Below are 27,390 nucleotides of genomic sequence, written 5' to 3'. Positions count from 1 at the left end.
CTGAGTAATGTATCAGGCAAATGCTCATACTGGTGACAAATGGTGTTACCAGCATAAAAGAGACAAGCACAAAAGGGATAAGAAAGAGGGAAGGATTCGGGGAAAAAGGGGGAGGGAAATGAACAGGCCACATTTTCAGCTGGCATAAGTCAGCTCTGCTGCAGTGGCATTGCTTTCAGAGACCTGAAGCCCATGGCGAGTATTTATCCTCCAAAAATATGAAAGAAAAAGCCATGGGGAAAAATTTAAAAAAAAAAAAAAAAAAAAAAGGCAGAGGGTGAGCATTCTACTGCTGAAGACCAAATCAGACGTGCAGAGACCTGGATTTTCTTCCTGGCCCTGTCATTAACCTGCAACACACCATCTGTTCCCTTTCCTTCCCCAAGGATTTCTCCATACAGGAGCAGGGTACTCTCTGTATGGAGCTTAGCAAAACGATGCCCAGAACATCACCAGCAGCTCTCGGTGTCCCTGGCAGGCAATACTAGTAAGATAGCAACAGTGTTTTCCCCTGTCACTCAGCACATGTCCGGCTAGCTCTAGCCACGTGTCCTCCAGTGAACTGCCTCTCCATCAGGCAGTGCTTTCCGTCCTTTGTGTGCTGGGGAAACCGAATGTCTCAAAGATGATAAAGCTGGCATTTTGCCTCTCTAAGCAGAGCAGACCATGACCAGATAAAATCCAAAGAAGAAACCCAGCCTCTCTGTATCTGCGAGGGTCCAAATCGCTGAGGACTCCTAGCCACAGGACCCTTCTGCTTTTTGGGACATATCATGTACAGGACTGGGCATAGCAACATGTTGTGCTTTGAAGGAGGAAACAGCAGGAACCATTGACTTACCCTGTGATATTAGCTGCTCCTCCGCACGTCTGTGTCCTTTAGGCTCTAGTTAAGAGGGTCAGAGTATTAAAAAAAAAAAAAAGGAAAAAATATGAAAAATTAGGTCTCTTGCTGCCAACTGGCTCAGCCAGAGTATATATATTTTCTTAATACTCACTAAAATGTATCCTGTTGATTAACAAGCTGATCAGAAAGGCCAGCGGTGCAGCTGTCTCAACAGCTCTGATTGCTTTTAAATGATTGTCTATTCTCAGCCCTGTCACTCACAGAAGAAATAACTACCCTAATAAACGGTAGCAAGTTTTCCTGGACTTCAGCCTGGAGAGGTGTCAGCCAACCCAGAGCTATAAGGTCATCCAGAAACACTCCCGCCATTCAAAGCATCTAGTCCATATCAACCACCTTTGTGTTAGGCACAAACATTCTGCCCTTAGTCCATCCGGCTGAGACACTTGGTTGCACAGTGTTGAAATCATGCAAAATGGGCAGTCCCCCACCATCCTAAACCAACTGCGTGAAATTCCCTACATTTCCCCAAAATCCACAGTGCCTTTGGTTGGCTGGCTTTGAATTGTATATAGAAACTGGTGTGGGCAGGGAAGGAAGCCAAATGTGGACCCAGATCCATGAAACATCCCCACAGCTCCTTAGCAAAGCAAGTATTTGAAGTCCACAGAGCTTGGGTAGAGGCTTGAGCAGGCAATCACATGTCAATAAGCATCTTAACTGATTACTTCTAATTGCTGAAAGACACTGTCCTGAGCTGAAATGGTCCAGTGCATGCCTGATTCCCACTTATTACGCTGGAGTTGTTATTCCACGCTAGGTTAAATAAATCAAGGCTAGAAAAATAAAGGGTAGCAGCAAGCAAGGACTACAGCTGGTAGCGCGCAGGCAGGGCTGTAACGCATGCAGCCGGCTGAGCGCACAGCCTGGAAGTCTGGCTGACAAGACAGACTCACGTTAAGCTCAGACAACATCACCTGGTTTTTGGAGGTGATCACTACTACCTCCCGGATTTAGTGCAGGCATGGAGGGTGCTGATACTGGACCATGGAGTCAGCCTGATGCAAGTGCTACAGGAGATCCACTCTGTTTTGCATAACTGCCTGGGTGAGTGGCATTTGCTGCTCCTTGCTGAGCGAGAGGAGATTGTTGTGTTTACAGAGCCTCTGAGACGAGAGGACTTTGAGCGGAAGGGACAGAGTCATCAGTACTTTTGCTAGATTGACTTTAGTACAGTGAAGTGCAGGTGCAGAGATACTACGACAGCAAAAATAAATGACATGGAGAAGGCAGAATGAGCATATAATGGACACTGGGGGAAACTGCTTTAATTCAGTTCCTGGCAGCAGTCACTGTGGTTCTGAAAATACTTTGCAGAACATATTGTTAGTGAACCTCCTTCCATGTTGTGGCATCCTGTCAAATTATAAACATGGACGACATCTGGTCTATGTTGGTTGCTCCAAGTCTGCTGCCATAATAAACTGCTTGGAGAAAAAAAAAGAAAAAAAAAGAAGAAAAAAGCAAAGTAGGCCGTATAGGGGATAAAGAACTAAAGAACTGCTCTGGGAGCAAGCAAAGCAACTGACAGACAGGGCTTTGGAAGCAGAGAGCAGGGATCTTGAAATGAGAATGCCAAGGTCAAGGAAATTCAATGCGTGGGGATCTGTCTAGCCAAGTGGGCTCAGAGGGAGATTTTCTTGTAAGTGTATTTTTTTTTCATGCCACAAGAGGGATCATAAAACAGCCTATTGTGTTTATGGTAAATTTAAAAAATATAATGCAGACTGCAACTGATGTTGCTATTCATGGGAAAGTTTTTCCTCCTAATAAAAACAAGAATTACCCTTACACCCCCGTCCTCTACCTCCTCACACCGCTCCCAGATGGGGAGACACTACATTCGGTGCTCAGTGGGTGAGTATGAATTATCCCCCTGTGATCCTGATGGCTCTCTGGAGTTTCCTCAGGAATGCTTCAATCTATCCAGGCCTCAAAATCCACAGTCTTTGGACTTAAAACATGTACACTGAAATGCACAGGCAGGCATAGTGGCCCTACCAAGGTTAATAGAAATCTAACTTTCCTGAGACCAGAATTCAGCTCTCAGTCGGCGCTTGTGCCAACAGAAATTGAGGCTAGCAATGGGCCATTAAGGCTGGCAAAATGGAGCTTAACATGTTAGTTTCTGAGCTTAGCTGCTTTCTTCCAGTAACGTGCCTGCTCTGCCCTGGCTTAACTCAAGGAGGGGCACAGACACAGAGAGAAAAGCCAAAAGTCCCTCTCTTTGCAAAGGGGTGACCCTCATCCCTGCACGGGCAGTGGGAAAGGGCCCTGAGGAAATCATGCCCAGCTTGCTGCAGCTAAAAGGATGGTTTGAAGTGGGATCAGAGAAGACTGAATTGCTTCCTCATCCACGAGTCTGCATGTGTGTTGGCGTGCAACCACCTCTGCATTCACAGCTTGGCAAAGAGGGAGGGACAAGAGGCAACATTAAAACTTTAGACTGAACAGCCCCTGGTTTGGAGGAGTCCTGTCTCTAGAGCTAAATAATGCCGATTCTGACCCTAAAACAGAGGCTGAAAGCTATCAAAATGCCTCTCCGCAGGGTGGTTTTCCTGCTGAGCACAATCCCATCTTGCAGCGAGTGTTTGCATAAACCAAAGCTATGGTGTCCCTGCTGAGGGTGCAAAGCAAAGTGTAGCCATGGAGCCACTCACGCCAGCAAGGCTGCCAGCCCTGCGCTCATCACGCAGCACCATGCAGCCCGAGTGCGGCTGCTCCCATCGACGGCTCCCTGCTGGATCAAACACACGGCAGCAAACGTGCCCACAAAAAAAGAGAGGAATTGCCCATCTGAAAATCTTAACCCTCTTCTCCTTTACAGAGCAGAGGGAAGGAGCTGCCAGTGTTTCCCTCCAACCCCTCTCGCCTGCAGCTTCCAATACTACAGCAGACCAGCACAGCCTCCTTTTTAGTTACCCTATAGGAATTGTGTATGTAGGGTGTGTGATTTGGTGAGGAGCAGGTTAGGCTTACCAACAGATCCCACTGTTTTTCTCAGGACAGTCCCAGGATTCAGCAGGGGAAAGGCATCTGGTAGCAAATCATCGTACCACGTGGCTGTCGTCCCGGTGATTGGCAGGTTGTTTTCCAACGGCAGGCTTCGCTCCGCAGCCTCGAGCAGAAGGATCTGGACAGGGGACATGGGGAAGGCAAACCAAGTCAGCGGGATTGTTTCATACATGGTCTCAGTCCTGAAGAGGACTTGAAACTCCTCTCCTTGCCAGCAGGAGCTGTGAATAAGTCCGCATCACAGACCACAGGGTTTTGATGTTAAAGCTCTGTTGGTTTTCTGCAAAATGGCAGTAATTAGTGTAGGAAGCTGTTGTGTTAAGTTGCAAGAGGGTCCCACACACGCCCTCCTTGGAGAGGGCTTCACTGTTTCCAGAGAGACTCAGCCTCACATGGGATTGTCTCCCTGGTGAGAAACATGAAACCAGGGACCAGAGCTGGTGTTAGGGGACACAGCATTTCACTGCTAGCTTACGTGTTCAAATCCAGAGTTGTAAGGTCAGAAATTACTGAGAGCTGGTACAAGGTGAAGGGCTATACCCTGGATGCCCAGGGTAGCAAACTGAGATGCCTCAGCACAAGTACCAGTTGTAAGTCAAAGCACAATGCTGACCAAATTAAAGACGATGGAGAATATGAAGCTTTCAAAGAGCTAAAGTGCTTTAATTTTGGAGCGAATAAAAAAAGGCAGGCAATTTCCTCAAAGAGCTCTACTTAGAAGTAATCGGATATTATTAAAACTCACAACTGTTTCTATACCTTGTAAACACACTACCTTCAAATAAATCCACATCCCAAGGCACGTCCCTGAGCTATTTGGGCCATTTTCAATCTTCAGCGCCTTGGCAAAGTGACCCTGTTTTCCCTGCATGATTTAGACCGCTGTTCATCGAGCTGCGCTCCCCCGGCCGCTGGTGGCCCATACCAAACTGGAAGTTAGTCTTTAACACGGCTGCAAAAATCCTAAATGCCCACCAGAAGCAGAGGGATGGAAGACCCAGGTGGGCTCTGCCCACTGACAAACTCCATTAAAGTGAAGCCCAGGGGCACATTCATTGCACTTTATAATCAACATTTTTAATTAAAGTTTTTTAAAAATTAGGATTAAAAAAAAAAAACCACTCTATTTTAATCTAAAGGCTTCATCCTCCTGCACTCCCAGCCACTAAGCAAGGGTGGCATAACAAAGTAGCCTACAAATTTCTTTTGAAAAAGCCTAAAGCATCGGCAGCACTAACCTGGAGTGCCAAGCCCACGTGCTCTGCTGCAAATGGATTTTACCCCCAAAAGCTAAACAGAGGCCAAGGGCTGCACCCACTTTCCTGGTGGGGCAGCCAAGGGGTCGGCAGCCCCTACATTAGCCATCCCTGGGATGCAGCAGCAACCCCGCCGCTCCCCTGGCAGCTGGATGGATCCCTGGCAAAGCTGATGATGCCCATCAGGCAGGAGCAAGGCTGAGGCTTCCAGAACAAGAGTTTTGATCCAAGCATCCAGTGTCTCCAGCAAAGTCTGCTTTCTAAGCACAAAGCTACACGGGAAAATTGTCTGAGGAGCGCAACACTGTGGTTTGTTACAGCATTGTCTCTTCCTGTTTGGAAACCACCTAAGCAAATACTGATTTAGGAATAAGGGAAATAAAAGAGAATCCAGCTCAAACTTTCCACTAAATCCCTAGAAGTTTCAGCTTTTACATGCTGTATTGTCTTTACATAATGAAGTCACACTGCAATTATAAATGAGAGTGACTTGGCTCCACTTGTTTGTTTTTAACTTGCAATTATTAGAAGGTTTATCACTTATTTATTACAAGGCATGGTGAGAGCCAGTATTGCAGCAGCGCCAGAAATGATGAACTTCCTGCAGAATGCACTGGCCTGACAGGGGTGAATCAGAAACTAATTAAACTGGGAGCTAGGTTAAGTGCAGGGGAACTGAACCTCAGCTGTTGCAAACAAGCAAAAGTCTTCCTTTATTGCAAGGATCTTTATTCATGCATCCAGAGTCTTGCTTTCTGAGTAGTAAGAAAGGAAAAAGGAATCAGGTCACAACGCTTTTATTCAACAGGCTTCTCTGACGCCAGGCAAGGAAGGAATCGGTTCAGTCTGTCTCTTGCACTTCTGTGCTTCTACCCAATGATTTATTTGTCAGACTTTCAAGGAAACGTGCTATCAGTTCAACAAACACTTAAGCACGCGCCTTACCATAATCGTGCTTAATTCCCATTGACGTGGGACTCAAGTGTGCATTGAAGACCTTTTCTGAATCACTTTATACTATTATATTATCCTCTTACTTCCCCAGCAAAACACCCGGCTGTTGCCAAAGTGTACTCTGCAACAAAGGCAAAACTAATCCTGGAGGTGGCAATTAGAGGGACTACAGCCAGGGCAGGGTTAGAATGCTCCTGCCGTGAGGAAGGGACCGACAAGGGCTGTCTTGGACAGTATTTTGCCCCAGCCCAGCAGTGCTGCAGGAAGAGGCGATATTAAATCAATAGCAGCAATGGTCAGAGACCAGCACACCGCAGGGGTCTGGGGCCCTCCCGGGCGGCGTGAGCGGCACTAGCACAGCTCTGCCGAAGGTTGCATCTGGAGTGGAACAGCTCCAAATCATTTTTATGGGTGATAATAAAAATGTGTTACCACATAATCAACACAAAACAGTGGCAACGGTATCCTTTTCATTAAAACAACATGTTTTAAATGAGCGCTCTGCTGATAAATGCTGTAAAAGATTTAAAGGCGTGCACAGAATAATCCTCTATGCTCTTTTATAAATTGACTATATATACTTAGCAGTCATTAAGGCTCAAACCATAGTAACAAGTTTATTTTCCCTGGGCACAAAATGATAGAGGTCAGGAAGTCTCCAGACTTGAAATTGCTGAGAAATTCTAGTTTTTATGATTAGGACTGAAGAAGTGCCCAAAAGAAATAAAGTAGAAAGAAGAGAGCTCTCACATCCGTGAGATCCACAGAGCCAAACTAAAGAAGGAAAAGCACGAGGGATTTAGTCACATTCAAAATCTCAAACTATATACAGTTCTTTCAACAAGGAGTGTCCTCTCATAAGCTAGCACAGCACATAGCACAAACGGGGTCCTTACGCATTATTGCAATAGTGCTGGAGCCATTCATCTATTTTCTGTCACGTTCTGTTTTTCTTAAGGCTGCCATTGCCGTAGTCAAGGGACTCAAGGAGAATTCCCACTTTCATTAAACAAAAAAAGAAAGTTTCTAGCCCTGTGAGTAAACTGCTGGAAAATGATACCACAGAGGCTCACAGCCAGAAAGCAAATTAGCAAAATGTGCAACGTATTAAAGTGTCAGTATTAAAGTCTTGGTATTTTCTAGTCAATAAGGTTGAGGTAGACAGAGGGATAACACCAACTGAAGAAGAACGTGTCGTTTTGATTGGAAATCCTCATTGCAAGCAGTGCCCACCTCTGTTGCTATTACAACTTCCAATGCAAAAGTTATACCTCCATGAGGGATGGAGGCAGAAAACATCCTAATGCCATCATATAAATGAAATATGTCTTGATGCCATGGGTAATGTTAGCCACCCAACTACCAGAGCAGGTACAGAGAACTAGCTGAAGGGCAGCGCTTGTGGTTGCTGCCTGTGGTGTCAGGAGGGCAGATCCCTGCAGAAGACATAAAGGCCTTTCCTCCCCAGTTTGTGCCGCGTTGCACAAGGTGAAGGATGGCCTCAACTCAGCAAAACAATCGGGGTTTTGTCTTTTTGCATGTATGGAAGCAAAAAGTAAAATCTGAGCCTAAATGGACACGCTGAACTGGAGCCTCTGGCAACAGAGGTCCCACCGGCATGAGGGCTTGTCTCTGCTTTCCAGACCCCACCTCTCAGATACAGCTGAACTGGGTCAGAAAGCTGGAAAGAGCTGAAATGGGGCCGCGTCTCCTGCCAACACCGCAGCGGGAGACGGGCCCGAGGTAGGAGACGGCATGTGAATGCGACGGGAATGCAGGAGGGATGACGCACTGCACTGGCCAAGGAGCTCGCAGGCCAGCGCCAGCGGCAGAGGTTATTGCCTGCAAAACTCACCCCTGGGCCTTTTGAGTCCCGCAGAGCCGCCGGGCTCACCTCTGTACAGGATCTGGCGCTTGCTCTTCTCCCGTGGCTCAAAGCCTGGCTCTTCACCGTGGGGCCCGCTCACACGTAGGGCCCTCAGCAGGGACATTAGCGTTATGTGCCTGAAGCTCAGTCCCGGCTTACTCAACCCACCTCCCCCTTTTCTATTTGCCAGCATAAACTTTCTAAACTTCAGACACATACCACATTATTTGCGTCAGATCAAAAGCTCAGGCCAGGGACAATGGAAACGGGAGGAAGATTTTCATCTTCTTGAGATGTTCAGTGTCAAAGGACTTTTTTTGGCTTGTATTGGCTTTCAAGAACCCTGTTTTGGTTGTTCCCACACATCAAAACAAGATTTCACAAACACAGCCTCCTCCCATCATCTGTCCTCTGCTCACATTCCTGATGTCCTGTAACTAGTAGGTGCTAGAAACAAGGAAAGAACAGCCAGTCTTCCAAAGATTTCAAAATTGATACAACAGGACTCAGAATGCTTTTTCTTTGGATAAAAATCCATGGAAATGCCGGGGGAATCATTTGACATAATCCAGATGGATATTACTAATTAATAAACAGGGGATATTTGGTCTCTTGAAGCATTGGCAGAATTAACTCCCCTCCATCCCTCTCTAAAGAGGAGGGAAAGAAACTGCATGAATCCAGCTCATCAGCTAAAAATTCCAGTGTAAAGTAAGATTCCCTTGATCTTGTAAAGACACAAGCTGATTAATAATGGTAATTGCATAACTTGTTGGACATATCTTTCTTTATAGCAAATTATTTGGCAAAATATAAGAGTTTTTTAATCATTCATCAAGCCACAGAGCTAAACAGGGAGTTTTACAAAATCTGATGGAGAATGGTATCTCTCTCGTAGCAATATGAAACCCGTGAATGCAAGGCTCCAGCACAGACGCAATTGCTTGGTTTCAAAAGCCAAAAGACATTCAGTAAGTGTCCACTAAAGTCTGATGAACTGGGTGCCCAGAGAGAACCTGGGTGACTTCATCCTTATTACATCTTAGAGGCCTTGGCCAAAGGGGACAAGATAATTAGTGCATGGAGCAGTTTTTGTTATACTGATAAATTATGTGGGGAGCAATCGCTGACATCATTGTAGTGACCCAGTTTAGACCAAAAGGTAAGGTTTATGCCATCAGCTATTGCATGGAAGACAGAAATGTGGACCAAAGTCTTCTGCCAATCCACAGGTAGCGCACTTCATGCTCTTTCTGCAAAGGTATTTGGGTTTTTGTACAGTTTTACAGGATTTCCAAAAACGAGGATGCAAAAAGTGACTGTTTCATCAGCAGGTATCTTCTGGAGGGGAATTGGAGCAACAAAGGCACAAAAGCACAGGCTAGCCTACTAGTTTAGATGAAACACTACAAGAAGGACACTGAGGTGCTGGAGCGTGTCCAGAGAAGGGCAACGAAGCTGGTGAGGGCTCTGGAGCACAAGTCTGATGAGGAGCGGCTGAGGGAGCTGGGGGTGTTCAGTCTGGAGAAGAGGAGGCTGAGGGGAGACCTCATTGCTCTCTACAACTACCTGAAAGGGGGTTGTGGGGAGGTGGGTGCTGGTCCCTTCTCTCAAGTGACAAGTGACAGGACAAGAGGAAATGGCCTCAAGTTGCGCCAGGGGAGGTTTAGACTCGATATTAGGAAAAATTTCTTTACTGAGTGGTGACACACTGGAATAAACTGCCCAGGGAGGTGGTGGAGTCACCATCACTGGAGGTGTTCAAGGAACATGTGGACGAGGCATTGTGGGACATGGTTTAGTGGGCATGGTGGGGTTGGTTGATGGTTGGACTTGATGATCTTACAGGTCTTTTCCAACCTTAGTGATTCTGTGAAATGCAGGCAATGTTCAGCAGATCGTCAGACCACAGAGGCTTTGCTTGAGAGAGCAGCAGTGAGGGAAGGACTGGCAGTGGTCCTACTGGGCCACTGCACTCTGAGGCACCTGGGGAGCTTCTCTGACATTGCTCCACATTGGAGATTTACCTCTGCTGCTGTGAGCCTATGCAGCCTGCCATCACTGGCACCCCGAAGTGTTGGAGCCAGGGGAAGCAGCTAGATGTGGAAAGGATCCAGCAATCCTTCAGTGCCGTGCTAAGAGCTCATTGCAGAGTGAATTACACAAAGGAGCTCAGAGTGAAATCAGATTCCCCATCATCACTTTAAAACACCTGATAAAAATACATCGGAGCTATAACCTCCCACTCTCAAAATCACATCATTCTTCTCTGCCCAATTTATTGCTTGTCACCTGCTGGGGATGTAGCAGTGCTACGGACATGGAGCCAGGCCAGCCTGAGATGAACTCAAGTCTTCACAAAGTAACATCTGTTCTCAGCAACGGCTTTGAGATCAGCTTTCTGCTTCTCACCAGGTGAGGAGCCCTCAAACTCTGGCTGAGAGATTCACATCAGCTAGCTCAAATAGGCTGAGATGCCTTGTGTGCTCTCCTCCGCCGCTGGACTCTAAATGAAAACGTGCAAGAAGAGAGCAGCACAACTGGAAAAGATGAGGGGCTCGGTCCTTTCCTGGCTTGCCTTGGTGCAAGCTGAAAAAAAGGACTCAAAGTCATTTTTCTTTTATGATCATACTTTCCTTATGAAGCTCTGCTAAAATTTCTGACTGAGAATCAAGTGGAAGTTTGCATGTTTGGGCACGGGATTACCAAAGGATCTGAGCACTTACATCCCTTAGGCTCCTCACATAGCTCCCTTGTTCAAACCTACTTTTTGTCTACAAAAATATTTCTCTTAAAAAACAAAGCTTGTAAACAATGTTCCCAGGTATTAAACACACCAAAAGCATTTCCTAATGTATACGTAGGATTTCCTTGGCAAATTAAGTTGCATGCCATAGGAAAAGAGAATTTTTCAAAGTTATTTTATGAAAATATTGTATCTATTTGACTAAAAATGCCAAACTTGTAACTACAAGACTTTGCAGGAGGAGATGGTGGAGAACGAGGTCTTTGAAGCCTTTTTGTGGTTCTGGCAAACGATTTACAGCATTTGCCAAACACATGGAACAGTCTTAGGGGACAGATTGCTCCTTCAATCCAACAGTGATAAGAAATAAGATCCAACAATTACTAGACTTGAGAGCGAAAGGATTTTAACTGTCATTCTGAAAGACGGAAGCATGCCCAAATGAGAGAAAGGGCAGTACCCAAACTGCCTCAAGTGTCCTAATCATAATCATGATTATTGCTGATTAGAAAAAGGCCAATGAGAGAGATGCAAAGTTCAGGCAGGAACATTGACACAAAATTTAGTTTGCCCACCTAGTTTTGGTTCATGGTTCCCACTTGTAAAAATCAGTTAGGAAGTTGCATTTTATTCTTAGGGACATTTGTTACATTAACTGACCTACAAAAACTCAGCATTAAATTAAAAATTTTACAGGGATTGATTTAAGTTTGTTATTGCTACTAGAAACCAGCCGGTTATTATACAGCTACCCGTGAAATAGCCCAAATACTCCTTAAATTCAGTGCATGAATGGAGCTGGAGAAGCAGATTCTGCACAGGGTCATTAGGAAACCTTAGAGATTAGGTTAGCCACTTTCCTGTTCAGAACAGAAAGAAAATAAGTAACTGCTAGTGGCAATCACATACACAACATCGAAAATCCATTAAAGTCCTTGAAAGATCAAGCAACCGCTAACGTCCACTCTATATGACCAGCAGCAGCCTCACAGCCAAGCAACTGGGGTGTCCCTCTCAATCTCTCAGCCATGTCACAGTACCACGAAACATTTTCTATTTTCCAAATATTTCTCCACTACAGCAGGAAATTGTTTCATTGTCTATCAGAGAAAGAAAAGACAAACCCCATAAAACGTCCCAGACAGCTGCCAGTATTTCTTGTAGCTGCTTGGAAGAAAGGGGAGATAGAGAAACGTTTCATACAATGATTACATTAAAACTCCAAGTAATGGTGCTTCATAATCAAAAGACACAGGGTAGTGAAGGTGCTGTGGGGTAATCTGTTCTAAATAAATGGGGTGATTTCATATAAAGAGCAACGTATTGATCAAACTGTGCACAGTACAAAGATTTTCTTTAAAACATTTCAGAATCTTCTGCGTGGGGAATCACATTACAAGGACTGTTTTCATGCAAAAAATATGCATGTCATTTATCAATCACACAATGAATCAATCAGACACTAGGTATGTAATGTTATCTCCCCATATTAAAGCTGTAAGTGAAATGCCATGAACTTCTCAAAAGCAGTGTCAGGAGATAAGACTGGGTTATATCAGCTCAGATCAAATGCTGCACTCAAGCTCCAACCAAAAGCTGGGATTAATATTGCACTGCCCATAGCTCTGTGGCGAAGTTTATTAAAAGAAACTGGGTGAACAAAATGAGCAGAAGTTTTTATGCAGCTGCCTGCTTTCCTGCTGGCACTGCCTGCTGTGGGCAGCGGTGCTGCTCCTGACACTGCAGCTCTCTTGAGCTTCGATAGAGTTTGTCTGGGCTTAGTCCTGTGACACAGGAGGGCAGCATCAGGCTCAGGAAATTCAGAAAGGAAGGGCTTTACGCTCTTCCCACTAAGAAGCTGTGCTGGCCTAAGGAGAAACCTTTCCTAGGAAATAAAAGTGGGGTTCATTCTGCCCTCCCACCAATGAGGCTCCCCGCAGGGTCGGGGGTGCTGCAGTGTTGTCAGGTAAGATGTCATGGGAGAGAAGTAAGGTTTGGCATGTTGGGGCTTGGGGAGAGGGTAGTTTTCTTCCAGCCTGCACACTTTCTAGTCCTTGACCTCAGGGCTCAACACCATCCTCCCTGATGTAGATTCCCATGGCCTGTAGATTTCAAGCTCAACACCATCAATCAAGCTTTCAAATCTCTGGCACCCAAATGGGTCTGGTATCAAGCAAATGGAACAGGTCAACTCCATGCTGGGGACGATGACAGGGTAACTCGAAACAGGGGAGACAAGGATGGAACCTGATTCCATCTCCCTTCACCTCCTTTCCTACAGAAACATCGCCTACAGCCACAGGGACAACCTAGAGCAGCGTTAAGGAAAGCATAAGACACGTGAAGAGTTCGTTCTGCTGCACAGTTCAGCCATGTCTCAGAGTCTCTCTCCTCCCCAAGGGCTATATAAGCACCGGTCCCTAATGAGTCATTTTTCATTTCATTTGCTCTGTGTTTATTCTTCCTTCTTGCTTTCTGATCCAACTCATATTACAAAAATCAGAGGGTTACTTTTATTACCTCATTTGGATGTTGATCTTACAAGTTGGATGAACCAACTCGTCCTTGTAATAAGAAAGATGAGACCATTTCTGGTTATACCCCCAATTTTTAGGGGAACAGCTATAAAAGCCTGCAGCAGAGGAGCAGGGAAAGAAGAATCACAGTCTTGTAGCCTCTTCTTCCACAACTGAGTTTAAGTTTCCTTAACTTGCCCTTCACAGCCACTGGAGGACAAACATGCATTTTACATATCCTCACACGTAACCAAAAAGGCTCTTGGCTCCTTGTCCCCATTGCAGAGGTGTGAGGAAGAGATTGTTTTTCACTTGTCCCTAACCTACTCTATTAAAACAAACCTTCTCACCCAGCACTGATCTGCCCAGGTCCACAGTACCTTCACAGGTAGCTTTCCACACATTTGCTCTCAACCTTGGACCTTGCAGTACTTATAACAAGTCCACACAGACTCCACATGCCTCAAAGCCCTTACAGCAGGTACCAATGGCCTGACCTGCTTGAAGCTAGCTGGCTATGCCAAGGTGGCTAATCATTGCCATTCCCTGAGCTCACCATGGTCATGCTAGGCTGAAATGCAAAAGAGCAAAAGCAGTAAAGCTCCTCAACTTCAGCTGTCTCCAGAAGGAGCAGGACTGTCGCAGGAAAATCCATCTCTGCCCATAGGAAGGTTGAACATCTGCCTTTACAGAACAAGACAGCAAAAATCAGGGGGATTCAGTCTCCAACACCGGTAAGAGAGGTGTGTGCCCATCCCATCGCTCCTGTCTTCCTCCAAACAGCTTCAAGGCTGTTGTTGTGGTGAAATGAGACATTACAAGAAGACAGTTTGGACAGCTGAGAGACAACTTCACATCCAGATTATCCAGCAAAATAGGGATCTTTCTCCAAAATCCAGAGCAGGAATACAGACAATACTAAACAAATTCAAGCACCTTTTTAATGGTGCTAGCTATTATTGAATAACGACAACTGAGGTCATTACACTGCTACATAGATCAAACTGAACTTAAATTAACCTTGAAAAAAGGATGAATCAGCGTATTTCTCTTCTAAACAGCACCAGCATTCGTGCAATGTTGCTTCACTCTCCATTTAATTGCTACAGTCAATTTTTGCACAGCACCCACAGCTTTTCAAACAAAGTGGAAGCTGAAAGATTGATAATGACATTGCTGGGCTGTGCTGCAGAAGGCACCCTTACAGAGACACGGTCTTTAGTACTTCACAACAGAAAGAAGTAACTCATTTCCCTCCGTAAAAGTAAACCCTTTGATGAGCTTCACTCCCAACTTGGGTCTCTGTGGGAGCATAGTAAAGTCAGAAGGAAACCCATCACAGTAACAAATTGCCTCACTGCAGCACTGGAACAGAGACATGATGCACTACACCCAAGAACGAGAGCTGACAAGTTACCCAAAGCCTCACTCTCAAGAAAGCAGAGAGGAGGTGGTGTGGTCTTGGCTATGGCTGGGACTGAGGCAGTACCAAAACCCTTCAAGTGTCATCTCCAGGGTCTGGCTGGCTACATCTTGGCACTGAACTTTGCAGCATCTGCCTCACTGTTCCTCATGTCAGAAGGTCTGCAAGATTACAAAGTCTTCAGCCATCAACACTGTGTGTGTCGATGATGAGTCAGTGCTCCCTCCTGAACGCAGAGCAGGTTGCAGCCATACGGTTGCCAACATAGGAAGCATTTCCTAAGAACAGCACGTCAGATTCGCCAGTCAGGAGACAAATGCCAGTTGCTGCACAACAAGTGTCCTAGGCTAGAGGAGGAGATAACATGCTCCTGCCTTCATAGAGCTCCCATGCAGAAGACAAGCAGGCAGCACTTCCCAAATACCATGGGCATCTGGCAGTTGGTGCCAACTGAGAGCAGATTGCTTTCAGGTGATGGGAACGTCACCCGATTTATACCAGCTTCGTATCTGTAAGACAAACCCACTGACCTGGGTGCAGTTTCACTCTTGGGCTAAGACTTCTCGAGGGGATTTGGGTAGGTAGGACCTCCTTCCTCCTCCATGAAGTCCTGCCAGGGCGCCGGCTGAGGTTGCCATTAGCCTCTTACGCTTTGTTACCCAAGTGCTGAGCAGCACAAGCCAGCTGAGCACGGGCGCTCTGATGTCAGGACAGTCTTTTGTTATTGTTTTCCAGTGAGCCAAATATAGAAAGCACTGGAAAGTGAAGGAAGGTACAGCTGGCTACAGGCTGAGCATGGGAGGGCTGATTTACGTCTCTCTGAGGCTGGTCCCCTGTCTTACTTGGATTCGGGACTGCACATGCAGAGGTCAGTCACCAGCCCCTCTCTCCTCTCCAAACGCCTCCAGCTCCTTGCTGCCAAAGAACACCCACCTGCCAGGTCTCTCTGCTCGGAAAAACAATCCAGCTCGTCTTTATACTTTGCACTACAACAGTTGTTTTCACTCGAACAATTCTGCTCCCCAGAATTTCATTCCCCCCACCCCTTCATTTTCCTGTAGTGAAATACAACTGCAAAGGCTTTGAGGAAGTTCCAAACAACTTTGCTCACTCCATTTCAGCACAGACAATTCCCAAATTACCATAATATCATGCACTCAAACCCACCACACATCCACCATCCCCCTTCACAAAGGTTTCTCCCCACATTCTTTTATGTCATTGATAACCATCGGTTAATGAATAATAACAGCGGCGCAATGCCTTAAAGGGACCAAAGCACTGTATCTAACAGCCAGGATTGGGCTGTCACAGGGGGGACCACAGCTCAAATGGGACCGGCTGATTCAGCTGCTTTGTTGCTAGACTGGAACAATTTATCCGAATCCCAGTAGGTAGAAACTAAAACAATTTGCAGAAAAAAACCCCACAACATGAATGTCTCCCCTTAACATTTGTCTCCACTAAACCACGCATGAAAGCCTCACATCTTTCAGAAAAAGGATAAAAAAGCAGGACTGGATAGCACTTGAAGAGCAGGCTAATGAACAACTGTTCTTAGAAAAATCTACATACCGTTACTCCTCTGTTTTGCACTCTACGTTGGTAAGGTTTCTACAAGGCATTTTTAGTGAGAGAGACCAGAATCAGAGTCTGCTTCTTTCCTGAGCCAGGGGAGCCACTGCTTTACATCCCCACATTATCAACCAGCTGAAGGCAAGAAATTTTTCATACAGCTCCATCTACCCTCTGTTTCTCGAGCAAAACCTGAGCCAACGTGTTCCAGTCAAGAGCAATGAGCTATTTATTATTTATCAGCAGCTGCACGTTTGTGACAGCAGGGAAGAAGGGAGACAGAGATGCAGCTGTGTGGCAGAGTGAAGTTGAAGAGGATGCGCGGGGAGCAGAAGGAGGCAGGCCAGAGGTGAGCAATGCCCATGTGCACAGCGGCACTGCCCTCGTTCCCTGCGGCAGGACCACCACCACCACAGCGTGTTCCTTGCTGCAGACAGAAGGACAGACACTTGATCTCTCCAGGGCTGCCAACTCAACACCTTTTTCAGCAGCAACTCTCGGAAATTTTTGCCAAACAGAAGAATAAAGGCAGGTCCTTACCTTGGCCTCAAGTGTGCTTAGCCGCTCAGTCATATCCGCTAGTCTCGTGCAGTTCATGCATTCTAGAAAGAACAAAACAAAATGATGTAAAACTTCTACATACTTTGCATTTTAATCCATGGATTTCAGTCTGCAGACCCTGATCTTTCTTTGATCCAAGGCACACAGAAAAGTGACTTGAGATCAGTCATGGGGGGAAAATAAGTATTCAAATCCATGGCACAGGTAAACAGCCACAGCCATGTTACATGGACCTTGTTTGGGGATGTTCAGTGGGGCAGAATGTGAAACCAAGTTCCCAATAGGTAGAAGGTAGGTGAAGAAAAAATTAGTTGTAAGACTTTTCATGATGCCAACCAGCATGACCTGTTGTCACCAGCAGAGACACTTGTTCTGCCACTGGTGCAAGCTGGTGTGGCACATGCTGTCACCTCACAGGACATCAGGCTGCACAACCACTACTGCCATTTAGCTCTGTGCTGTACCCCCTCCTGTACTAGTTCCTCATCAAATACCAAGAAAATCAATGAATATACAAAATGCCCATCTCTGTGGAGCCCTGCTCCATCCCTGGACAACCAGGCCCTGTTACCATTCCCACAACAAATCATCTGTCTCAGTGACAGCAAGAAAATCCAAGACAGACCCCAGGGCTGATGCAGACCGGAGCTGCAGCACGAAGTGGTTTCCATCTCACTTTGCTGCATAGAAGCAACAGATAGGCAGCAACCACCAAAGGGGTCTTGACAGGATGCCTTAGCAAGAACAAACATTAACATAATGGGCTCTGAGTGCAGTTTAAAATGATTGCTTGATACAAAGGACATCACTTATCTAAACAGAAGGCCTGCTGCTTTGCCTCTGTTTTCATTTCGGCAATTTTAAAGTGAGTGAAGGAGGATAAAGCTCTGAACAGAGATTTAATCAACAAGGCACTTGCCCAGCACTTTGCAGCGGTGTTGAACTGCCCATTCCCAGCTCTCAGAGAAGCGTTCCAGACTCGACCACTCACTTATCGTGACTTCTGAAGCGCAGCAGTTTTTAAAAAGGGAAAATGACTTGCAGCATGAAGTATTTCAGAGAATAAACCATCCATATTCAGGTGATGAATCACTGCCATCTCATGTGCCACAGAGGAGAAATACATCTCTGTGTGCATTTCTGGGCTCCTTAAGGGCCAGAGCCAGTTTTTATTGACTAGTCATGGAAGAAGTATTTAATCCTGCTATTTCCACAGGGCTTGGGAGGTTGACCTGTAATTCTTGAGCCCCTTAATAGACCATCCAGGTGCAGCTCAGGTGGAGGCTGTACTGATGCAGGGGATGTTGAGTAAATGCAGTGCCTACCTATGGGGACGAATGGGTAAACATGGGTTTTGGCTTGACTAAACATCACCCCAACACCTGGGAGTCAGTGGTCCCCCCTAACAAGCTTTGTCCCCTTTTGCACAAGGAGCCCCAAGGAAGCTCTCCAATCTTCATCCACAAACACCTTCCAGTTTTATGAAGCACATGGTATGTACTGATGGCTCTCAGCCATCCAAAGATTTCAGCCCATGGCTCAGAGGGCCGGGAAGCTTGGCTGTTCCATGTTAGTGATTTACAGTCTAAGAAGATTGCTTGAGTGCTAACGGCAACCAGTCACCCATTGCATAGACCTTCCAAAGGAATTCTCTCATTGACCCTCTATGAGGAGCTGTGTAGCTTCCCAAAGGAGCTAGACATAGACCTTCCACCTGATGATACCCAACATTTTACAGACAAAGCATCTGATAGTTCAGGAACACTTAGATTGAGGGACTTCCTCACAGGTCAATACTGACACGGACTTTCTTTTACCCAACAGGAAGTAACATTCGTTTATTTTTATTCTCTCCAATAGACCTTGGGCAATACATTTGGCTTGAACTTGCCCATGAATACACAAGTCCCATAAGTGCATTGTCGCACAGGGAAGGAAATGGATGAGGCTTGTTTGGTCTGGATCTGCTTGTGGTGTGTAAAACAGGGAATTACGTCCTGCATGTAACCGGCTTCATGCTTTTGATCTTGCTCATCCCCATAGAAAGATAAGACTGAATAAATCCAGTACTCCCAAGAGCCAAAAGGCGTACCAGATGTGTTACAGAGCAAATAAAATATGGAGTCCTATTCTCCCTTCTGCTGGCTTGCACATATTAATAACTCCCATAGGTTTAGAGAGACTGAATTGAACTGTCTGAAAACCATCTCCGTGCATAGTTTGAGATGGAATGATCATTTAAGCTCTCTTTGGAGAGCTCTGGTCATAAAAAAGGGCTTGTACTACCCCCTCTGCACAGGGGTCAATCAACCAGCTCCCAGGGGTGAGGATACTCTGATCGTCTCTGCCAGAGAGAGTGTACGAACAGCACCAGTCCAGCAGCCCTCTCTGCTCTTGAAGAGTGTCTCAAAGAGCCCTCTCAGGTGCGTTTGCAGCACACAAGGTTAGACTGAAATGAACAAAATGACAGGAGTGGGGAGGAAGCAGCAGTACCACTGCATGGTGAGATTTGTACTAATATCATCTTCATGTCAGTGATATCTGCTGAAACATATGGAAAACAGCCCAGGTCAGAAAGAGAACTACTTAAGCTCAAGTTGGATTTGAACTCTGATCCCTTCCTTTGTGAAATGCCTGGAAACCCAGATGCACATGCAAGGTACTTAGCCTGGACCCAAAAGACATTTAACTAATCCCGAAAGTGGACATCCTAATGCGAAAGATCTTCTTACTAAGGCAAGCCATCCTGACAACAAATCCTTGTGACATTTATTTAGCTAACCAACAGATGGACAATGCTTTCAAACACAGAGATGGATGCTCAGTACTGCAGTTACAGAAACTACGTTCAAAGCTCGCTCACAACACACTGCAGACGAGGCTGCTTCAAGGTCTGGGGTTGTTAGTTGTCCTTGCGGAAAGCCCAAGAATGGTGGTGACAAATCAAGCTAATAAATACCTTCCCTGACTACTATGCACTGAAGTATTTAGTGTCTAATCCTGATGGCTGGTGGTTGCAGGGCCTGAGACTGTGAAGTTGAATTTTCTGATCAAGGGGAAAGCAGTCTGCTTTATTAAAACGAGCTTGAGAATCTCACATCATTATTTCACATACAACAAACATAATGTTGGGGCAAATACACATACTCTCTGACCTGGAACTCCAGAGCAGACGCTTTCCATATCTACAGAAATCCATCACTTGTTGCTCCACAGAACCACAGTTTATTCCCCTCATATTCCTAGTTGGCAGATTTGTATTTTTCCAGCTAAACTCCGAGAAAGGAGTTGTGATTTCACTCTATGAAGCCCAACCTCAAAACACATGGTAGGATTTGTTTTAGAAGTGTTCCAGCAGGGAGGATAAATAATTGAGATAATGAACATGAGACTGTACCAGCATATCTCGTGACACCCAGTCTGTCTCCATAAGGTCTCGCTGTTACTGTCCTAGCACACCTCTCCCTTCCCGCCCTCCCATTCCCCCTCTCTGGCTGCATGGGTAAAGCAATGCAACTGGAGGGAAGATATATCCGAGATGTGGTAGGCTCGGCATGCTGGAAAATAACAAGTCATGTACCCTGTGCCAGCAGTGCCCCACTTAACCCTGATCCAATGGTTGCTACATTTGACTGATCTTCGATTAAAGGCTGAGCCAGTGCCTCCAGTGCTGCAGCTTTGCAAACAGGCACCGGGCTGTAAGCCTGTGGCTTCCGCTTCGGATACGTTCCTACAACAAGTGACTTACAGCGGTGAATGACTGACTTTGGGTGCTTTGCTTACTTGGCATTCCCACCTTGCAAGGCTCCAGCAGCATTTGCATAATTTCATGATTAAATAGCTGTACAATTCAGCTGCTCAAGGCTGAAAGCCCCACAAGTCTTCAAACTCCTCACTCGAAACAAGAAAGGCGTGATAACGGCTTTATACCAATGGGGCTCTAATGATTTCAGCACAATTATCACAGTGGCACTGAGGGGAGTAAGAAAAACCAGGCCAACTTTCACCACGGGGCCGCAGGTCAGAGTTTTGTGCAAAACGGCAAAGAAACCTCTTGGCATCTCTGCCCCATTTCTCAGTTCTGACAGCCCACGCTCATTTGTATACCCAGAGTCTCTGCAGAATATTAAAAGGGCTTTTGGTTTCTCTACAGCCAGATGCTCAGTAGATATAAATTGCACAGCTCAACTGAAGTCAAGGGATCAAGGCTCTGTCTCTCTTTTTCTTGATGGATTACTCCAAAATTCATATTTCAGAGGGGAGGCGGAGGAGGTGGTTTATAGCATATGAAAGGGGAGAGAATTCTGGAATCACAAAGCCTTTGTTTAAACAAATAAAATCTTTGCAGCCAGTTTTTTCAAGACTGTATTTTGCCATTACAAGAAACTTCAACCTTGCAATGCAATGGGGCGTAGCACACAGTCAAGTTACGGGACATAAGAATCGTATTTGCAGCTCATGCTTCAACCTGCTCAGGGCTCTAAACAATGCACTTTCCTCCTCTGGGTCTTACTTTCCTTTCATCCATTTTAGTGCAATGTTTCTTCTGTAAAGGACCCAAGGTCAGAGAATGAAAAATGACTAAATGTTACATACACACAGAGAAATAAATTAGTATATTTGATTTCTGTGATAAAACCTGCCTGGCAGCTCTCCTCTTTCCATCTAGTAATGTGCACCACTTCCATTGCACTTTTCAGAAATGGACATGCACAAAGAGGACAAACTCAGTTATCCCCCGGGTAGGGGGAGCAAACCAGAGCTGCATCAAGGCCATGCCAACAGCCCATGTTTACAGCACCGGGAACACAACAGCAGCTCCACGAAACACAAAGCAACAGCTTTAACTCTGTGCCAGCAGCTGTACAATCAGGACTACTCAGGGCAGGTCTCCACGCACCACGCTCTCACGGTTCGGGGTGCACTGTCAAATCGGTTACACACAACTTGAGCACGTCCAGTCTGAAGAAAATTTTGTCTTTCAAAGGAAGCAGGAGACCAGCTTTTCTCAGTTAGTAGACGCCTTTCTCCAGAACAAGTTCAGAGCAGTCTCAACAAATCTGGAAGAGCCTGAGTGAAGTCAGCTAAATAGGTCCAGCAACCATGTTTCTTTGCAAGGAGAAAAGGATGAAGCTCGAAACTCCCGAGGGAAGTAGGACGCACAGCTAACTTCTACTGTCAACTCAGTGAGCACCTGAGATGTTACGCACCGGAGATGTCATATTTGGACACTCGCAGGATAAACCACCAGACCACTAACCCCTACATCCACTTGTTGCCACACACACACACAGTTTAGCCAGGAAAAAAAAAAAAAACAAACAAAAAAACCAGTGATACTTTCAGACTCAGGCACAGATGAAATTTCAAGTCAAATTCCACAGCAGAAATATGAACACAGATCTCCTGTGCCTACCCAGGTGGCCCTCGGTAGGGGACAGCCAGCCTGGGCTTGCATCTCGACCCCTCTTTAATTTGTCTGATTTGACCCTTCCAGCCTTTTTACATGGATACTGAGTTTCCCTAAGTAGTTTATGTTCTGGCCCTCTGCAAAAGCTTTCGCCAGTGCTTGTGAAGGATAGCAGGCCCAAGCCATAAATCACAGCCAACCTGGGATCTGTTTTTTCAACACGTTTCCTCTAATGAGAGTCAGATGTTGGCTAGATAGACTTTATTAATTGTACTTGTTTAGAATCAGTCATGTCTGTAGCTCTGTAACAGGGTTTGAGCATATGAAAGGCAAAGGGCTGACAGCAACTGTGGAGAGGAAGAACGCTTGTGTTGCCCGGTAGCCTCTGGTCTGAAGAGCAAACAGGAATCAAAGGTCTGGAAAGCTGTGGGAGGGAAGAGCTCCTACCAGCATATCGTATGCCCTGGCCACGGCTCAGGACCCAGTAAACTGGAGCAAGTACTTTCCCTGTAAGGGGACGCTCTCTGAGTTTTGTTTAGTGTAGGATCATTAAGACTCAGCTCCAAGAGTCTCTCAGTTCACTAGCGTGATATTTACTTGTTAGGTGCATTGCAAATTTTCACCTTTGGGCAAAGACAGTGGCGACGGAAGAGCCCCAGGTGACTGGGGTCTACCTCAGCAGAGATGCTGGGATAAACAGTCCAAGGCACTCAACTGAAAAAAGAAGAGCTCATTAGGTCCCTCCTCTCCCCAACATGTCAGCGTGTTCAGCTGCAGGGGAAATCTGCATTCTTGCTGAATTGCAAACGTTGCATGCTCTAAGCTAAGCGTGCATAGACTGGATGCACACAGAACACACCTTACAGCATCCCTTCTCTTTTGGCAGTACAGACGGCTGAGCGAGGCTGGGTCTCACCCACGAGCAGACGTGGAAGGAAGGAAGGAAGGAGGAGGGGAAGAGAACATCTTTCCTTTTGCCCCCTTTCTGGGTCCAATAACTACCGAAAACCATAGGCACTCACTTTCAACACAGCGTTCCTCTAATCCCAATTTCAAAACCAGCACTGATAAAGACCCACAACATTTCTGCTCAGCATGACTGTTAGCATAATTAAAAGTATCTCACAGATAACGAACAGCAGGCTCGGACAAATTTAAAGATGGTCTCAGTGATCAAAGACAGTTTGTTGTCTCCCACGGTTTTCACATCAGGATTTTACAGGATGGAAAGTTTTATTTTCACCTGTAAATTGTGAGTTATTAGGCCGCCTATCAGTATGAAACAAAACACCTATAGAATATTTTTGCCTTTTTACCATCATTACAGATAATTCACCATCTCTGCTAGGAGACCCTGATCACTGCCAAAATTTCTCAATTTGTAATCTCTCTCTCTTATATCTCTATTGTAATAACCCTTACCCTTAACTTTACTGGCTATCTTTAAAAAGTAGATCAAATTTCCTTTCTTATGAGAACTGCTATCTGATCTTCTTCTGCTTGTAAAATACTCATACTTGATTTTCATGTCTACTTTCTTCTACCATCTTAAACAGGAAAAGGGGTTTTTTTCCCTGAATAAGCAATAAATATTTTTTCATTATCATGATATTCTGTGAGTTTGAAGTGTCTGCAAAAAAAACCTGAGCAAAACTGAGTGAAAAGAAAGTTTACCACAAAATGCACTTTTGAAGTAACAACTACTATTCGAGAACCCACATAAAATTTGGTACATAGCTTCAAGTGAAAAAAATAGGTGGAATTTCTAAAATTTTTGCAGTACTTTCTCTAGATTTTTTTTAATTATTTTCATAATTTCTTCATTACATGTTTCAGTCTTAAGTTTTGAAATAGCATTTATTTCAAAACTCACCTAAATTAAAAATGAATTTGACTAATTAAATAGTCTTAAGTGAAACTAAATGGTTCACTTCGGGTCAAATGAAATAATTTGGGTTGACCCAAACCCATATTTTAGTCATTACGTTGTGTCAAAAAACTAAAAAATTCCATTTCAGTTTCTCCCAAATCATTTTTCTTTCCAATTTTTTGGTTTGGCAAATGGACCCAAAAAACCTCCATTATTCACCCAGGTCTATTCTTAAACAGCTCACATCGCTCACATTGTTTTATTTAAAATTTCACACATGCACACTCCCACACCACTAACTAATTTTATACATAATTGCTCTCAGCCTGGGGATTTGTGCTCTTTCAGAGCGCCAGAGATCTATTTTGCTGGTTAGGCCTGTGCTCTGTTAGCATATGGAATTAGATCATGATCATTTATTCCCAGGCAACCACGAGTTGCGAGATCCGTGTTCAATCCATCTTCATCTGTCAGAGTAAGGTTTAGCAGGGAATGGCTGGATTTTGATGCAACACGTTTTGCTAGAAATGTAGTATCTATTATTTTTCGAAAACCAAGGACATTTTACGAATGGAACTCAGCATAGTTGCCTGAAGACTGAAGCGACCCTGATAATAAAGATTTTACCTATCCAGCATGAGTTTGTTAAAGCCTTGCTGCCTATGGAGCTGCTGAACGCGGTGCTCCCAAGCGATGCTGGTGGTACTGTGCGTGCTCACTCCTTCTGATATTGTACCTCTGTGAGCCCTTTACTCCGCTGCTTCACCACTGTATCACTCCACGGCTGTAAAGCACACCGAAGCAAATAAAAAGCCAGAAAACGCAGGCACATAGGAAGTATGAACAATACATATATACAAACTTCTCATAGCAAGATAGGGCTATATGCAAGCTAGATTAAGAGTCCCCAAACTGAAAGGAGGGAGCACCCATGCCTTCCTGCCAAGGAAGCTGAGGGCACAGAGCCCACAGGAGCTGGGGCTCCTTCCCAGGGGAAAACGTTCTCCTCCTATAGCTGGTCCAGTCCTTACCACGCCAAAGTCCAGCACCTGATACCCACCATCACTGAATCAGGCTCATTTCTCGATCACTCCCTTAATACTTAATGGGATCTGGCTAACTCTTCTGACCCCAGTCCAAGCATGCATGGGAACCCCACTACGCTTGAAAGTTCATCTCAAATTGAGATGGTCTCACATCCCTTACAGAAGAGACTGCTTTTCCCTGCTGGGAGAAGCAATCAGGGGAAAAATGCAGTCAAAATATGGTGTAATATAACATGAAATAAGGAAGCAGACAGGACAAAAGGAAACATTCGAATCGAGGCTCACCATAAAGTCTGGAGGGACTCTTGTAATACTGGTTCTGCACCTGTGTATCACAGGTCAGAGAATCTCTCACAGCCTCGAGCCAAACAACGTGTGCTTAAACTGGAGTATGTCTTTCAGAAAGACACTCTAGAGCCAGACAACCTAGGTTTCTTTAGTGAACTCCATCCAAAGTTAACCATTGTACAAAAAATATGCATCTTGTTTCCAGTTTGGATTTCTGACATTAAATTCTATCCCTGCTTTGAGTTTTATTACACTTCAGCCTGCAAGGACTAAAGACACCTTCTAGGGTTAGATGCTTTCTCTCTCCAAAAAGTCCTTGTAACCCATAAACATGTTACATTTAGGATATTCAGTCAAGCACTAGTGGCTCCTCATCCAGAACATTTAGCACTGGTTCCTTTAGCCAAGACAAAAAATTAGCTGAAAGGCCAATAACGAAAACAATAGTTTAAGCAACTCAAAGGGATGGTCTGAATTCAGAACAATTTGCTTCCCTGAACATCGAACTATTATGTATTGTTGTTGTTATTATTGTTAGTGCCAGGGGCACTTTTGCAAAGTTTTGATTTCCCAGGTCAACATTTCAGCTTCAGGTTCAACCCACCGCGGTTTGGCTGTTCTCCCACACTTCACTCCTCCCCGGGGCTCTGCACGGCACCCCACAGCCCTTGCTCAACACACCATCACTCTGCACAGGGCTAATGACTGTCACTCAGCACTTGGGAGCTGGAGTGAAACGGTTCAAGGCTACAAGATAGTCATTCTCTTGAGGATCATTACTCTGCCTAATTCTGCTAATTACCCTTTGCTGGCCTTTATCGAAATCCCTCTGAGCCTTGCGGTGGTCCTTATAGATCTGAACAGGAGAAAGAGGAATCCCTTCCACATTTCTCTGCAGCTGCGATTTTATTCTCTGAGACACAAGGGGCAACAGGGAGTCAGGAGACCTGGCACATCTTTATATCAACTATCTGGTCCCCATAATGTAAAAAACAAGGTAACACTTGCATCGGATTAGTGGCTAGCACAAGGCTGTGCAAAGGACTTCTTTTTGTTTGTTCCTTTCTGTTACTTCCTTATTAACTTTTGAATGAAGAACAATTAGTAAAAGAAATATCCACTTGGCGTTAGCCAGGCACATTTCATTTTCAGTTTCAGACTTTTAACTCTTCAAAATAGCTACACGAAGCTACTTCTCTAATTCGTTTTAGAATGAAAAATCAGGATATCCATAATCAAAATGTTTTCCAGAATTCCTGCATCCTGTTATTTTAACCCAAAACTCACCAAATGCTTCCAAATCTGGGGATCCATTTACTTTCTGGTAGGACCGAGCCCTTATTCACAATTTGCCTATTGGTGCTTTCTTTGATTTATGATAGCTACACAACAATGAGCACCGTAGTGTAAGTGCCCCCTAAGAGACGTCATGCTGTTGGTAGTTTGAGGAGCTTCATTTTGAGGTTCTAGCTACCTCCACCTTGAAACTCTCCTTAAAAATGCCTTAAATTGCAAGTTTAGACCCACAACTGAAGGCCCAGCATCTGGGGAGATTTCTTCTGGAACATGGTGAGCACTGGGTAAGGCTGGGCGTCAGCCAATCTTCTCTCCCACGCCTGTCACCCCACGCACTCAGCCCCAATATTATGTTACTCTTACAGCTGTGGAGGATTTGACAATGAATTTTGACCCTCCCTCTGAGCACTGATGAGGAACAGGGAGAACAGCCAGTGAGTCCAAACCGGACAAATGCAGAATGGTGCAATTTGTCTGCAATACACCAAGAAGGAACTGGATATCTCCAGAGACACCTTCATTCCCCCCAATCCGACACCTTCTTCTCACAACAGTTCAGCATCAATAATCACTTGTAAGCACCAGGCAACAATACGCTGGCAAATAAGCTCAGACCAGGGCTTTAAAATTAAACAGCTAGAGGATAGCTTCAGAGGCTCA

At 45.2% G+C, this 27,390-nt stretch overlaps 1 protein-coding gene across 1 annotated transcript in view; it reads right to left on the bottom strand.

Annotated features, from left to right (window-relative positions):
* The window catches only part of COL26A1 (collagen type XXVI alpha 1 chain), a 176,225-nt gene that overhangs the window by 24,564 nt on the left and 124,271 nt on the right, over positions 1 to 27,390 (bottom strand). The window contains exons 5-7 of the mRNA XM_059829412.1: positions 16,800 to 16,861; positions 3,887 to 4,040; positions 842 to 886 (exon numbers count right to left, since the gene is read on the bottom strand). Coding sequence (XP_059685395.1) covers positions 842 to 886; positions 3,887 to 4,040; positions 16,800 to 16,861 — 261 coding nt within the window. The remainder of the gene's footprint in view (positions 1 to 841; positions 887 to 3,886; positions 4,041 to 16,799; positions 16,862 to 27,390) is intronic.

This window comes from Gavia stellata, chromosome 25, assembly GCF_030936135.1.
Source record: "Gavia stellata isolate bGavSte3 chromosome 25, bGavSte3.hap2, whole genome shotgun sequence".
Taxonomy (NCBI): domain Eukaryota; kingdom Metazoa; phylum Chordata; class Aves; order Gaviiformes; family Gaviidae; genus Gavia; species Gavia stellata.
The sequence above is the reverse complement of the archived record's forward strand: the minus strand, read 5'-3'. Positions and strand labels throughout refer to the sequence as shown.